At 41.0% G+C, this 13,129-nt stretch overlaps 2 protein-coding genes across 6 annotated transcripts in view; one reads left to right on the top strand and one right to left on the bottom strand.

Moving 5' to 3' along the window:
• The window catches only part of FGD6 (FYVE, RhoGEF and PH domain containing 6), a 136,335-nt gene extending 126,658 nt beyond the window's left edge, over positions 1-9,677 (bottom strand). Inside the window, exons 1-2 of the mRNA XM_025402846.1 lie at positions 9,533-9,677; positions 1,118-3,545 (exon numbers count right to left, since the gene is read on the bottom strand). Of these exons, the coding sequence (XP_025258631.1) occupies positions 1,118-3,545; positions 9,533-9,548 (2,444 nt within the window). The 5' untranslated portion in view covers positions 9,549-9,677. The remainder of the gene's footprint in view (positions 1-1,117; positions 3,546-9,532) is intronic.
• Positions 9,678-10,053: 376 nt separating this feature from the next.
• VEZT (vezatin, adherens junctions transmembrane protein) overlaps positions 10,054-13,129 on the top strand; it is an 80,562-nt gene continuing 77,486 nt past the window's right edge. For 2 of the 5 annotated variants that reach the window (XM_025401334.1, XM_025401336.1), the window contains exon 1: positions 10,056-10,194. Coding sequence is in view for 2 of the 5 variants with exons in the window: in XM_025401332.1 (XP_025257117.1) it covers positions 10,159-10,194 (36 nt within the window). In the remaining 3 variants the exon portion in view is untranslated. Of the gene's footprint in view, positions 10,195-13,129 lie in introns of all 5 variants that reach the window. The other 3 variants (XM_025401332.1, XM_025401333.1, XM_025401331.1) reach the window with 3 other exon arrangements.

A 13,129-nucleotide genomic window follows, 5' to 3' on the forward strand; every position in this document is an offset into this window, starting at 1 on the left:
AAATACAGAACATCAGACATGCCGATAAATAGTTATACACTAAGACAGCCTGAGATGAAAGGATATCACAACATAACTGGGTGGTCACAATAGGAAGTAAACACTTCTGACTAGGTAATTGTAGAAGCTTCATGAAGCCAAAGACTGAGGGGCTGTATCATCAAGGATGGGCACGATTTTAATAAGAGGGATGGAGTAGGTATTCCACAGGTAGGAAGTGCACATACAAAAGTGAGAAATAGGTGCAGTGCAGTGACTCACGCCTGTGATCCCAACACTTTGGGAGGCAAAGGCAGGAGCACTGCTTGACTCCAGGAGTTCAAGACCAGCCTGGGCATGATGGCAAAACGTTGTCTCTACAAAAAACACAAAAATTATTCAGGCAGGGTGGCATGCACCTATAGTTCCAGCTACTCAAGGAGGCTGAGATGGGAGGACTGCTCGAGCATGGGGGGTCGAGGCTGCAGTGAGCCATGATCATACCACTGCATTCCAGCTTGGGTGACAGAGTAAGACCCCATCTCAAAAAAAAATAATAATAATTAATTAAATTATTTTAAAAGTGAGAAATAAAGAGTAGTTACGTGTTTCCTGCATTTTTCCTATATCCACTGGAGGTGACAATTAGGCATCAACAGGTAAAACGACCAATCTTCAAAAAGTGGTGAACTTCTAAAAATTTGGAGGTTTCACCCGATAAGGGCACCACATGTAAATGCCTGCATATTTCAGTAACTTCAGATTTCTTACACCTAGCAAATAAATGTCATTGAATTGGCCAATTTCCTGCCCCAGGTTTCCTGCTATGACTTCTGAGCTGGTGCCTGGAGGCCCAGGACCTCTCTGTTCCACGCCTTCCTTGTAGCACCTTACATTGCCACTGGTTCAAATTCTTTGAATAGGCTACTAAAATAAATTAACTACTTCAAGCTTGTATTTGCAAATATCCATTCCAACTGTATGCTAAAAGGAGGCTGCACTTGAGAATAATTTAATACACATTTTCTAAACTATTCCTTCAACCACGTGTTTTTTTCCCCCTGCATATCAAACTCACCAGGCTGTTGAAGGTTAATTGCAATGATGCATGCAAAACTGTCTGTCTGGCACCTGTTACCTGGAATGCTGATGTCTAGGTCCAAGTTGCAGCTGGCCATCTGGAGCTTCATACGGCTCTTCTACCTCATACACATTTGCATCTGTGTCCTCCACGCTGCTGGAATTCTGCCATTCCAACTCTCGAGTTTTCTGTATAGCCATAATAAACGGTAAGTTCTCATACTCTGGTATTTCCTCATAATGGCGTATATTTTCATACTCCGGTGCACAGAGGCTTGTAACAGACTTGTAAGGTGCCTGAGACGATGACTCCCGGGAGAGCATTTGGTCATCCAAAGACTCAGCTCTCAGACCATTAGCTGCACTGGTCTGGCCCCGGGACTTCTTCCTCTTCTTTTGAGATTCCAGGCTATAGTTTTCTGTGGAATATGCCTTGATGGGCTTACTTCTCTTCTCCTCTCCTACCAACAAGCCTTGCCAATCACTTTCAATCCCCTTCTGCTCCCCACTGGAGAGGTGGCCTGTGGTGGTATCTCCAAGTTGGCTACTCTTGGACCAAAATTTTTGAAAGTCACTCTTCATGAAACAGATGGACAGTTTCATGTTGAGCAACTTTTTAAAAGAGTTTTTCTTTGCAGAGTCTTTGCAAGGCTTAGTGCACTTTTCCACATCCACAGCAGATAACGATTTTGCTCTAGGCTTGGTTAGGGCTGTTGAAGGCTCACTGTTTGACGATAAGGTGACAGACTTTAAGGATTCTGGGTTCCCTGAAAAGGGTAATATAGGATGAGGTAACTTCCACACTGGCTTTTCTGAAGCCCGTTTAGGCATATCAGAGGAGGATGACACACCACGGTTTTGGGCACACAAATGCTGAAGGTGATTCCTTTCTAGGCCCTTCTCTGAACTTTTTTCTTCACTTGAAGGATAAGAACTTTTTTCCACAAGCTCCTCGGAGGCAGCCTTTTTAAGCACTCCTGTAGTAGGCAAGCTGTGTCTTTGAGGTTTTTTGGGGACAATTCGTAGGGAATTTTCCTCTTTTATAACAGATTCCTTTTGCATCTGAGGGGCAGAAACTCCCAGGTTTCTCTCAGATTGCAAATGTTCATTGCAAGTTAATTTGAGCTGCTTAGGCAGGCTCATAGATAAAGTACTACATCTTATAAAACCGGTCCCTTCGTCCACAGCAAGTGACATACTAGAACCATCTACAGTTGTGCTGTCAGAACTCAAATTAGAGTCTGTATCAAAAGAAGGTGCCATCTTTTCAAAGGAAGATACTTCATGACACATGACTTTCTGTGAATTGACTAAGTCCTGTGCGTCACTGTTGGATTCCATATTCAATTCACTTTTATTTCCCAGCTTCACTGTATCCACCTGCTCCTGCTTACACAAAACATTCTGATGAAGAACACTGATTTTATTCATTTTCAAACTATTTTCAGTAAGACAGGAAGAGCTACTGTCTGAATTCCCTGGTTCTTCAGTGCTTTCACTAGGAGTATCTACACACTTCTGGCGTAACAGACGAGCAGTTCGTGTCTTTCTGGGCTTGGGAGTTGGAAATTTTGGGGTATATGGTAGTAAATGAATTTCTAAGGGACCAAGGTCTTTGACTATTGATTTCTTACTAACTTCATCTGAAGATATAAAAGTACTCCTTTTCCCATTTTCCAGAGCCTCTAGTTCAGATGACTGAAAGCAATTATTGCTTTTTTCACTGTCATCCTGGCAAGTTTCAAAATTTTCACATTCATCACTAGGAAGCTGTAAGTGGCAACTGTGATGATCAGGAACTTTTTCAAAGCTGGATGGGGAAGGTGACAAATCTGTAAACTCAATTCTGAATTGTCCATCTGAATTACAGCCACCATTCATTTCTGGGCTGTCTGTGGACCTGTGCTTCTGTGCAGAAATAAAAGGTGGCATTCGGTGTATTAAGGCATCTTTGAGCTTCTCTTCTAAAATGCTTGCCTTTAAAACAACCCCACCCTGGTTCTTGGCTTTTTCGCCATACAAATCACATTTACTCCTAGTTTGTATAGTCAAAGTCTCATCAATTTTACTATTTTCTAAATTTTCATTCATTTCCACGGGCTCTAAAACAAGCTGCTTTACACACAAATTCTCTCTATGGCCCATCTTATGGATACACTCAGAACTGCAGGAACACATTGGTGAAATATAATCACTGCTCTGATCGCCTTCATATTTACAATTAAAGTTGTCAGTGCTTTCAGCTAATTCCTGTTTATGCCCTTCCAGGTTCAACATGATTTTCCTTGATGGCGACTGCCCAATGTCTCGAACAGGTGAGCTCTTCAGGACTTTTGGTTTTGGGGCTATTGCTGGTTTCATTTTCTTTGTTGACTGTGGAACACTAGAAATCACAATGTCGGGTTTAGGTGCAATAGGAGGTGGAGTTGGCTTATTATTTGCCACAGCAAACTTGGGCTTGGGGGCCACTGGTGGCTTCTTCATCTCTAGAAAGGAAAAAATAATAATTTGATGTCAAAACAATCAAAGCACAAAATGATACATGATTAAATTTGATAGCATTTTTTACTTTTACCAATATGACCTTGCCTTTTACTGAGTATATTACGCTATATAGTATCAATATTACTCCTGAAAATTCCTTAAATTGTCCTTCAATTCCATACATAGCTTTGGGTCTATTGTACATTTTTAAATAAATCCAATATGGTTTGTTTCTCCAACTTTGGAACTGGTTACCATATCTTTCTTTTTTTTCTCTTCTTTTTTTTTTTGAGATGGAGTCTGGCACTCTGTTGCCTAGGCTGGAGAGCAGGGGCGCGATGTCGGCTCACTGCAACCTCTGCCTCCCGTGTTCAAGTGACTCTCCTGCCTCAGCCTCCTGAGTGGCTGGGATTACAAGTGTGCGCCACCACATCCGGCTAAGTTTTGTATTTTTAGTAGAGACAGGGTTTCACCATGTTGATCAGACTGGTCTCGAACTCCTGACCTCGTGATCCACCCACTCGGCCTCCCAAAGTGCTGGGATCATAGGCATGAGCCACCGTGCCCAGCCCATCATTATCTTTCATTGACAATAAACGAAAGAATTGACTTCAGTTTGGGACCCACATAGTAGTTCTTCAATTCATTTGCCAAGTGCTGAAAGTTGAATTTGCCTCAGTTCAATGTAGGATGCAACTCTTTAAAATTCTCATGTGAATAAGCAGTAGTAGTCTTCTATCTCAAGGATAATATAATTGAGTTGCATAAATGCCTTTTATCAATGATCTGTCCACAATAGATAGAACCCCAAAACAATCTTTAAAAAGGAAGACAGAAATCAGAAATTTTCTAAACTTAAAAACAGAAAATTAATTCTTTGGTATTATTTAAGGCTCATAATAAACCTGGTATTTCTTTCTGCAAGAGTAATTGGCTGAGAATTTTCGTTATATTCCTTCACCGAGCTCTATTCTTTAAAAAGTCACATGTCTAGGCCCTACCCCAGAGTGAACCAGTTAGAGTTTCTAGGGACATCTGTACATCTTTTAAGTTCCACAGGTGATTATGTTGTTTATTCCTCATTAACATCCACTGTTCTAGTACATTTAAAAGATAACCACAATTTCCAGTCTAGCCATTCTTCCTCAACATTATATATAAGGTTTTTAACTAACACCTATTATACAATGCTGCATCGGTACAGATCTGCTCCTATACTATAGGAACTTAATAAAAGCTTTACACAAAAGACCTATAAAGTGAAAAGATAAATAAAGCCTGTATATCTGTAAGTTCCTTTATGTTCTTCCACCTTCACTGTCATATTATTGACCATATTTCCCCAAGGAGACATGAGATAAAAAATATTTTATCTTTTACGTTTATATTTGTTCCTTTGACAGGATCTAACACTTAATAAAACTTTAATTTACTGAAAAAACTTTTCAAAATATCTGCTGCAAAGGACTGCTTGACATTGTTTAATTACTTGACTAGACAGGAGCTCTGATATTTCATTTGGTGATGATTTCCTTTTGAACAAAGGAAATTAGTCATGACACTTGGGAAGCTATTACACGGAACTGAGTTTTTTTAAAAAAAGAGGAGTAGGGTGCTCTACTTCCTTTTACCAATCAAGGAAGAATTCCCTAAATCTCTACTTCTGTGTGTGCAATAAAGATTATATGATGATACATGTCTGCTCACTCAATTTCTAGGTATAATGTCATCATCAATAAAAAAAGAATTATTTTCAAAATAATACAAATTCCTATATTACATAATTTCAGTTAACTGTTCAATAAGCATAGTTAATTTTGTCTGAGGTTTTTTTTAGGCAGAAAAGAACTGAAAAACCCTTCAAATCCTAGTGAGAAACCTAGCTGTAAATGTCTATTAAATTAAACCCTCCATTTATTAAGTCAAGTCTTAAAAGAAAGTATGAATGCCTTAGGTCTCTTCCCAACTGCCCATCTTACTCAATAAAAACTGACAGATTGTCAAGTTGATTTCATTTCTGTAACCATTATCAAAACATCCTACCTCTGGATTTTTAAAAGAATTTTTTAAAAATTAGTTTTGACAGCCTGGCACAGTGGCTCATGCCTGTAATCCCAGCACCTTAGGAGGCCAAGGTGGGAGGATTGCTTGAGCTCAGGAATTGAAGACCAGCCTGGGCAACACAGTAAGACCCCGTCTCCATGGAAAAACAAAAAAATAGTTTCGTAAAATAAAGAGTTCTTGAGATTGGCTGTACAATGTGAATGTACTTAACACTTCTGAACTATACATTTAAAAATGAGTAAGATGGTAAATTTATCTTATGTGCTATTTTATCACAGTTGGAAGAAAACTTCATCTCATCAAATTAATCTTTTACTTTCTAAATCTTAGAACCTTGTCAGAAACTTCAGGGTCATTTAAGTATCATTTTATAAAAATCTCTGGCACCAATTTTACTCTTTTTAAAAAATGTGTTTTGTACACAAATCTGCTTCCAAGAGATATAAATTCCTGTTCTAGTGTCACAGAAATTCAATTAACTACGTATGAGCTGGAGTTGATTCCCAATAAATATAGCAAAGCCCTATCATGTACATAAAGCCCTCAACGCCTACTCACTGAATTCAATTAATAACTGTGAACTTGGGCTTGCCACTGTTAGTTAACTGTGTATTGAAGGAAGTCAAAGACATAACTCAGGGAGCTGGCTAACCTAACTGTGGGCCTTGTGCAGACCTGGCTGCCTCACTTTCCTTCCTTATAAATGGGGGAGTTGAACAGGCCTCTAAAGCCCATAGGAATCTGAGATGATAACATCTGAAATGCTTATTTCAGGAGAACCTTATGTACTATGGCCTCTTTCTCCTGCGTTGATGTTTTTTCAGTGCACCTTTGTCTGTGTTCAGCGTAAGACGCAAGCTCCAGAAGGGCAGGCACTTTGTCTCATTCACTGATGTATCCCAGTGCTAACAACAGGGCCTGGGAATAATCACAGCTGCCACATATACATACTCTTTAATATGTCTCCATAACAGAAAATTTCTTCTCTAAAAATAACCACATTCAAAAACGTACATCCATTTTAATGTAAAATAATATTTTGAAAAGTTAGCAGGAATCAATTTCAACAGGATTATGGAATAATTCCTTAATTATTAATGGCAACAAGTGTTCAACTAAGTCACTGGTATAGCAATATCCAAAATGCTTCATTATTTTTTTTTTCATGGCTCTATTTTGGAAGAAACACAACTCAAAAAATAATAAGCCATTATATTATGGTCTGCTCCAAAGTCAAACTCTTGAAATAAGTGCATGACGTTTGGCAACAAATCCAGCACCTTTGGATCTTAATACTGTATCAACAGTCAGACCCAAAGCTTCTTAGAGCAAAGCAGCAAATCTTTTATTTACACAGCTGTTTGGCTCCAGGGAAATATAAGGTAAGAAAGTAAAGCACTAGTACCATTTTACTAACTATTAAAAACATATTCGTCATCTGTTACACACAGATGGCTGTGGTTCACGTGTACACTCTCTGGCTACTGGACCAGCCAAAATGCAAAGCACAGACAATGAGACAGTGACCTGTACCTGTTCAAAAGGACACAAAATATATACCTATATATACCTATAATTCTCTCTCCTTTTTTCTTTATTTTTTTGAGACAGAGTCTTGCTCTGTCACCCAGGCTAGAGTGCAGTGGCTCGATCTCTGCTCACCACAACCTCTGCCTCCTGGACTCAAGCAATTTTCATTTACACGCGCATCCCACCACACCTGGCTAATTTTTGTATTTTTAGTAGAGACAGGGTTTTGCCACGTTGGCCAGGCTGGTCTCAAACTCCTGACCTCAAGTGATCTGCCCGCCTTGGCCTCCCAAAGTGATGGGATTACAGGCGTGAGCCACTGCACCCAGCCTCTCCTTTTTCATATACAGCTTAAAATAATTCTGAAATATCCACCAAGGGCAGATTCTTTTATAGATGCAGAAAAACAAAGCAAGCTTTTCTGCTGGATATATATAATCTAGATGTTCTACAACATCCCTTTTATTTTCTTAAACCAACCCTTCCAAATACCACAGATTAGATTCAAAAACAAAAATCCCCTCCCTTCAAATAACCTTCCTAAACGTTTCAATGAATTTGACTATTGTTCCCGAAAAGCACCATAATCAGCTTGTAAGAACTATGTATACATATAAGAATGGGCAGAAATAAAACCCCAGTTCTCTTCCATATTCCCCATCTAGACACCAGAAAGAATTATAATAAATCCAACAGATGGGTGAGCAAAAAAGTAGTTGATGCTTCTCAGCCAGCCATGCTAAAAACCAACCAACTCTGCTAGACACAGGAAGTGTCCCACTTTAAACACCACAAAAATTTCTGTGGATTTATTTAATTGTAAAGTTGATAAAATACAAAAATAGCTTGCATTATTTTAGGATAATTCAAATGCAAGAATCATGAACTTCCAGTCTGGGCCCTGGAAATCGGGTTTACATAAATGTCAAATTACATGCTTCTGTGCCTGTTCCTTATAAACTGTTAAGACTGGAACTGAAAACTGATACATATAAGATACGGTTATTTTAAATACATTTGACACCTCCAAAAAGGAAAGAACTAAAACTGGCTGGAAGGATTTTAAAATTTCCAACTACTTTTAATTTAAATCAATTTCTTGAACGAAGGTAAGGCACAGAAATTTAGGATGAAAATAATTTACCTTATGTAAGTATAAAGCCTCCCTTTGGTAAAGAAAAGAGAGTTTATAAAGATATCTCATATATGTGCATATAACATCAAAAAGGAAAGACCCACCCAACACCTACTTCTTGCTTTCTTCTATTGGCTAACTTCTTGTTTCGTTTGTTGTAATCTGAGCACACGGAGCAATGCAATACTACAATATATCTAGGCTTTAGAAATAATACAAATCAGAACATTTGAGTGCTGTTTGACAGTTTCAAGTTGCAAGAATTTTAAACAAATGCCAAGAAAAGCAATGAAAATTTAATCTGATACTTAAGTGCTGATTCTAGAAGTAACTTTGAGAGGAAGCTTTAAACTATTTCACTATAAAATTTCTAACGAAAGTTTGTTTCAACGTGGACAAAAACGTAAAAGAATCCATAACACTCTACTTAATACATAAGTTCTGGTTTAAAAATTAACCTATGTACTTATAAAGTGATCGTAACACCACTTTGGTAATTATTTTGTAAAATAGAAATTGTTCCTTAAGAATGTTCAGAAACACAACGTCTAGAATTGCTGAAAATCCACACAAAGATAGAGACTTTGTCATTTTGATCAAGGGGAAAGAACTATGGGAGGCAGACAGAAAATAAAGCTTTGTTTACCCTAATCAGGTAGAAACAAACAAAGTATCTGTAATTCGGTGCAGACAAGCAAACAAACAAACAACAACAACAAAAAACAAAACTCAACAATCTCAACTCCTCTGCTTCTCAGGTAACAGAGGTAAAATCACCAGGAGATGACAATGTCTACGCCTCTTTAAAATGGGGAAAAGGTTTACCAGCAGATACAAGGTTGAAAGCGACTCACTTAGTGGCCAAATTGAACACGCTGAGAACACTGCCTTTGCCTATAATAACTGATTTATTAAGTTGGGAATCTACACTATTTTCACATGCAAAGGCGAAGTCCTCGCGCTGCTGGAGAGATGAGCGAACGCCCTTCACAGATCGCGTTTCACCTGGTGCAGAGCCCCCAGCAGAATCCCCCTTGGAAGGGAGGTCCCGAGAAATCCCGGGTTTCCAAACACCACCTCTGGGCAGGAAGAGACGAGAAATCCGGGAGCGAACCCCATTAGCTCCGAGCTTGCCGAGGTGCTCGGCAAAGGTACGGGAAACACAACTCGCCCATCCCGGCGGAGAAAGTTGCTCGCGAGCCCAAGCCTAGCAGCGCTCGCCACAAACTTTCCAGCGGCAGCGCGAGCGCCTTCACTTACCGGCTGCTGAAGTCATGATTCCCCGGTGCAGCTCGCTTCCCCGCTCGGCCCCTCAATCCATGTTCCCCTTTCAGTCCATTGTTTCCACAGTTTGGGCAGAAGAGAAAAGCCCCCACAGCGCCCACATTCCGTCCCGCCGCCCCGCGGCGCAGCCTGAGCGCCACACAAAAGATGCGGCCGGCTCCAGCGACCCTGCAGCGCTCCCGGGCGCGAGCCGCCGGGGGCGGGCGGGCGAGCACGAGCGCCGCCCCGCAGAGCTCCAGGCGTACGGCCAGGCGCGGGCACGAGCAGTGCTCACTTCGTCTCCACTGGCGCGTGCCCTTCTCGGGCTCCAAAAATCAGCAGTGCTGCGGGCGCCCCCTGCTAGTCGCGGCCGTAAAAGGCAGACAAAAGCCCTAGTCTCCTCCAATCGGAAGGCTCGAGATTCCGCTCGCTCCCGCCTCTCTCGCTCACACGCTCACGCTCTTCTCCAATAAGCGGGCTCGAAAAGTGGGCGTCGGCGGCGAGGCATGTTGGGAATTGTAGTTTTCTAGACCCACGAGACGGGCAGGAGCTGGAGCTCCGTGCCGCGGGTTCTCCCGCCTTCATTTCCCATCGTGCTGAGGCGGGTGGCATGGCGGAGAAGGATGACACCGGAGTTTGACGAAGAGGTGGTTTTTGAGGTAAGGGGAAAATGGCGGTGGGTGTGGATTGCCTTTGTTTGAGAAGGACGAGACGGAAAGCGAGGAGGCAAGGCGTTCCCGGGGCTAGGGATCCGGTGACGCGCTCCAGCTGGCCTCGACTACCGAACCCCAGCGATTTCAGGGCCTAGTGTCCGTCGTCGCCTGACAGGTGTAGCCAGAGGCGCCCTGCCCGTGGCCGGCCTGTATCTCGGGCCCGCCCAGAATTCCCAGACGGTACCCAGTTGCCAGGCCCTGGGCTGGAGCGGTGTCTCTTCCTTCCTAGGAATGGATGTGCCGCGCGGAGACTGCGCCCGGCTGGGGCCGGGCCGAATGGTGCGTTTTAGATAGTCACAACTTAGCCTCCTCCTTTTCCATCCGCGATTTTTTTGGGTCAGTATCTAGAAATGCTTCAGGTCACTGTGTACCGTCAAGGCGTGGCCCTCGGAATGAAGGCAGCAGGTGCCGGTTTTCTAACAAGGTTTAAAGTCTTTATGTGGGACCTACTGTGGGTGGTTAGGGCCGGGGCGTCTCAGCATCTAGATTCGATTCTTTTGTCCTTTGCTGTTGCGCTAGGTGTAGCCAGTTCTTCTGACTCGAGGCTCTAGATGTGAGTGCTTTTGTGTGGGACTATTTTAAGACGTTCTCTGCCATCTTGAATGAAAAAAATCGGGCGAGTGTTTTTGATGCCATTTTTTCCATCAGACACAGGTCAGAACTCGCACCCCTGTACATACGTGTATTGCATGTGTACGCTTTACTTTCATTCATCCAACTAGATTTTAAGAAAATTTAAAAATGGAGTGACCCATGCCATACAGCGAGAGAGCGTGGCACAGACAGGACAGAATGTTAAATGTTGAAATATGTACAAACCGTCATTGAGGGATCAGTTTCTGTTCTTGCGGCCTCCCAAAGGCTACACCCAGTACGCGATATCCGACGTGAATCTTTAACTATGAATTGGATTAGAAAAACCGACAGGGGAAAATGTATTACAGGGAAAGAGAACTGAGTATGCCAAGCTTGGGAAGTGTGAAAGTACCTGGCGTGCATTTTTAGGGGGCGGGGTGTGGAGGGTGGCTATGTAAAGTGGCTTGATGTGGCTGCAATTTAGAAGCAATGGAAAATGTGGCCATTTTACCGAAATGAAGAGTCTAGATATGAGGCGTTCATTAGGGAAGACAAGGGCCTGAATTTTGGAAATGAGAGACGTAATGGAATAATGGCTTGGACAGACACTTGTTAGTTAAAATCGATTCAATGTTTATAGATTGAATGTGGTAGCTGAAGGAGAGAGAAATAGATTTCTAGAGTAAGGGTAACTGATGGATGTATTTTTTTAATCCATTATTTTTGACTTCTGAATGTAATAGTAATATATGCTCAAGGAACATTTTATTATAGAAAATAAACCCCCAAGTTAAAATCACCCATTATCCCACCACCCAAAGATGGTCACTATTAACAATATGGTATGTGTTCTTATAGACTTTATTTGTATGTAAATGTGTGTTTATGTGTGTGTAGTGTTTTAGCCTCTATATTAAGACACAATATGTGTGTGATATTTTTTAGAATAAAAGGTATACCACATAGAATTTTGTATATATTTTTCACTTTATCGTGAATCTTTTGCCATTCATCATTCTTTGAAAACATTAATATCTTCTCATGTGTATCATAATATAACCTTTATTTTTCAAAATACCATTGTAATCAACAGTGATATAAGCCCATCTTTAACTACAACTCTGATTTTCTTCAGAATAATATTTAGAAGTAGAACTAGTGGGTCAAAGAATATGAACATTTAAGACTTACACAGATAGGTTATACCAATTCAGGTTTCCATTAAAAATAAGAGAGTATTGGTTTCACCAAATCCTCAACAACCGCCTTAACAGTTTCTTTTAATCTTTGCTAATTTGGTAGGCAAAAATAACATTCCATTGTTTTAATTTACATTTTGTGCATTTGTACATTAGCCATTTTTATTTCTTTAAACATTTCTCTTCATATTTGTTGCTCATTTTCTTATTAGCTGCTAGCTTTTAAAAAATTGACCTGCGTGAGTTCTTCATATATTACTAAGCCTTTAGCATACTTGCAGAAAAATTTCCAGTTTGCTGTTTGTTTGCTTTTTGTTATACACAATTTTTATTGCAGTATAATTTATAGAAGGACAGGGCACAAATCACAAGTGCGCGGATGATTATATTTTCACATGTTGAGCACACCCATGTAACCAGCACCCAGATCAAGAAACAGGACAGGTCGGGCATGGTGGCTCACACCTGTCATCTCAGCACTTTGGGAGGCTGAGGCAGATGGATCCCTCGACCCAGGAGTTTGAGACTAGCCTGACAGCATGGCGAAACCCGATCTCTACAAAAAATACAAAAATTGTCTGGGCGTGGTGGAACGTGCCTGTAGTCCCAGCTACTGGGGAGGCTGAGGTGGGAGAATCACTTGAGCCTGGGTAGGTTAAGGCTGCAGTGAGCCATGATCGCACCACTGCACTCCAGCCTGGATGACAGAGCCAGACTCTGCCCCAAAAAAATAAAAAATGGAAAAGAAACAACATCACCGGCACACCAGAAGCTCCCTCCTGGTCCTTTTCCATCACTATTCCCTACCCCAAAATGACCACTCTTTAAACGTAATAACCTAGATTAATTTTGTCTATTTTTATTGTTTAGACACTGTGCATTTCTATTTATATACTCTCTTATTTCTGACTTTTATTTTTCCTCTCTGGCTTTGTGAGATTCGTCCATATTATTAACATGAAAATTTTTATTTCTGCATAGCATTCGATGTGAATATATGATCATTTTTAAATTCATTCTTCTGTTGATGGTCATTGAGTAGTTCCCAGGTTTAAACTAGTGCTACTGTGAACCTTTTCGTATGTGTTTGGTTAAACATATTTCTG

The sequence above is a fragment of the Theropithecus gelada genome, chromosome 11, assembly GCF_003255815.1.
Source record: "Theropithecus gelada isolate Dixy chromosome 11, Tgel_1.0, whole genome shotgun sequence".
Lineage (NCBI taxonomy): Eukaryota > Metazoa > Chordata > Mammalia > Primates > Cercopithecidae > Theropithecus > Theropithecus gelada.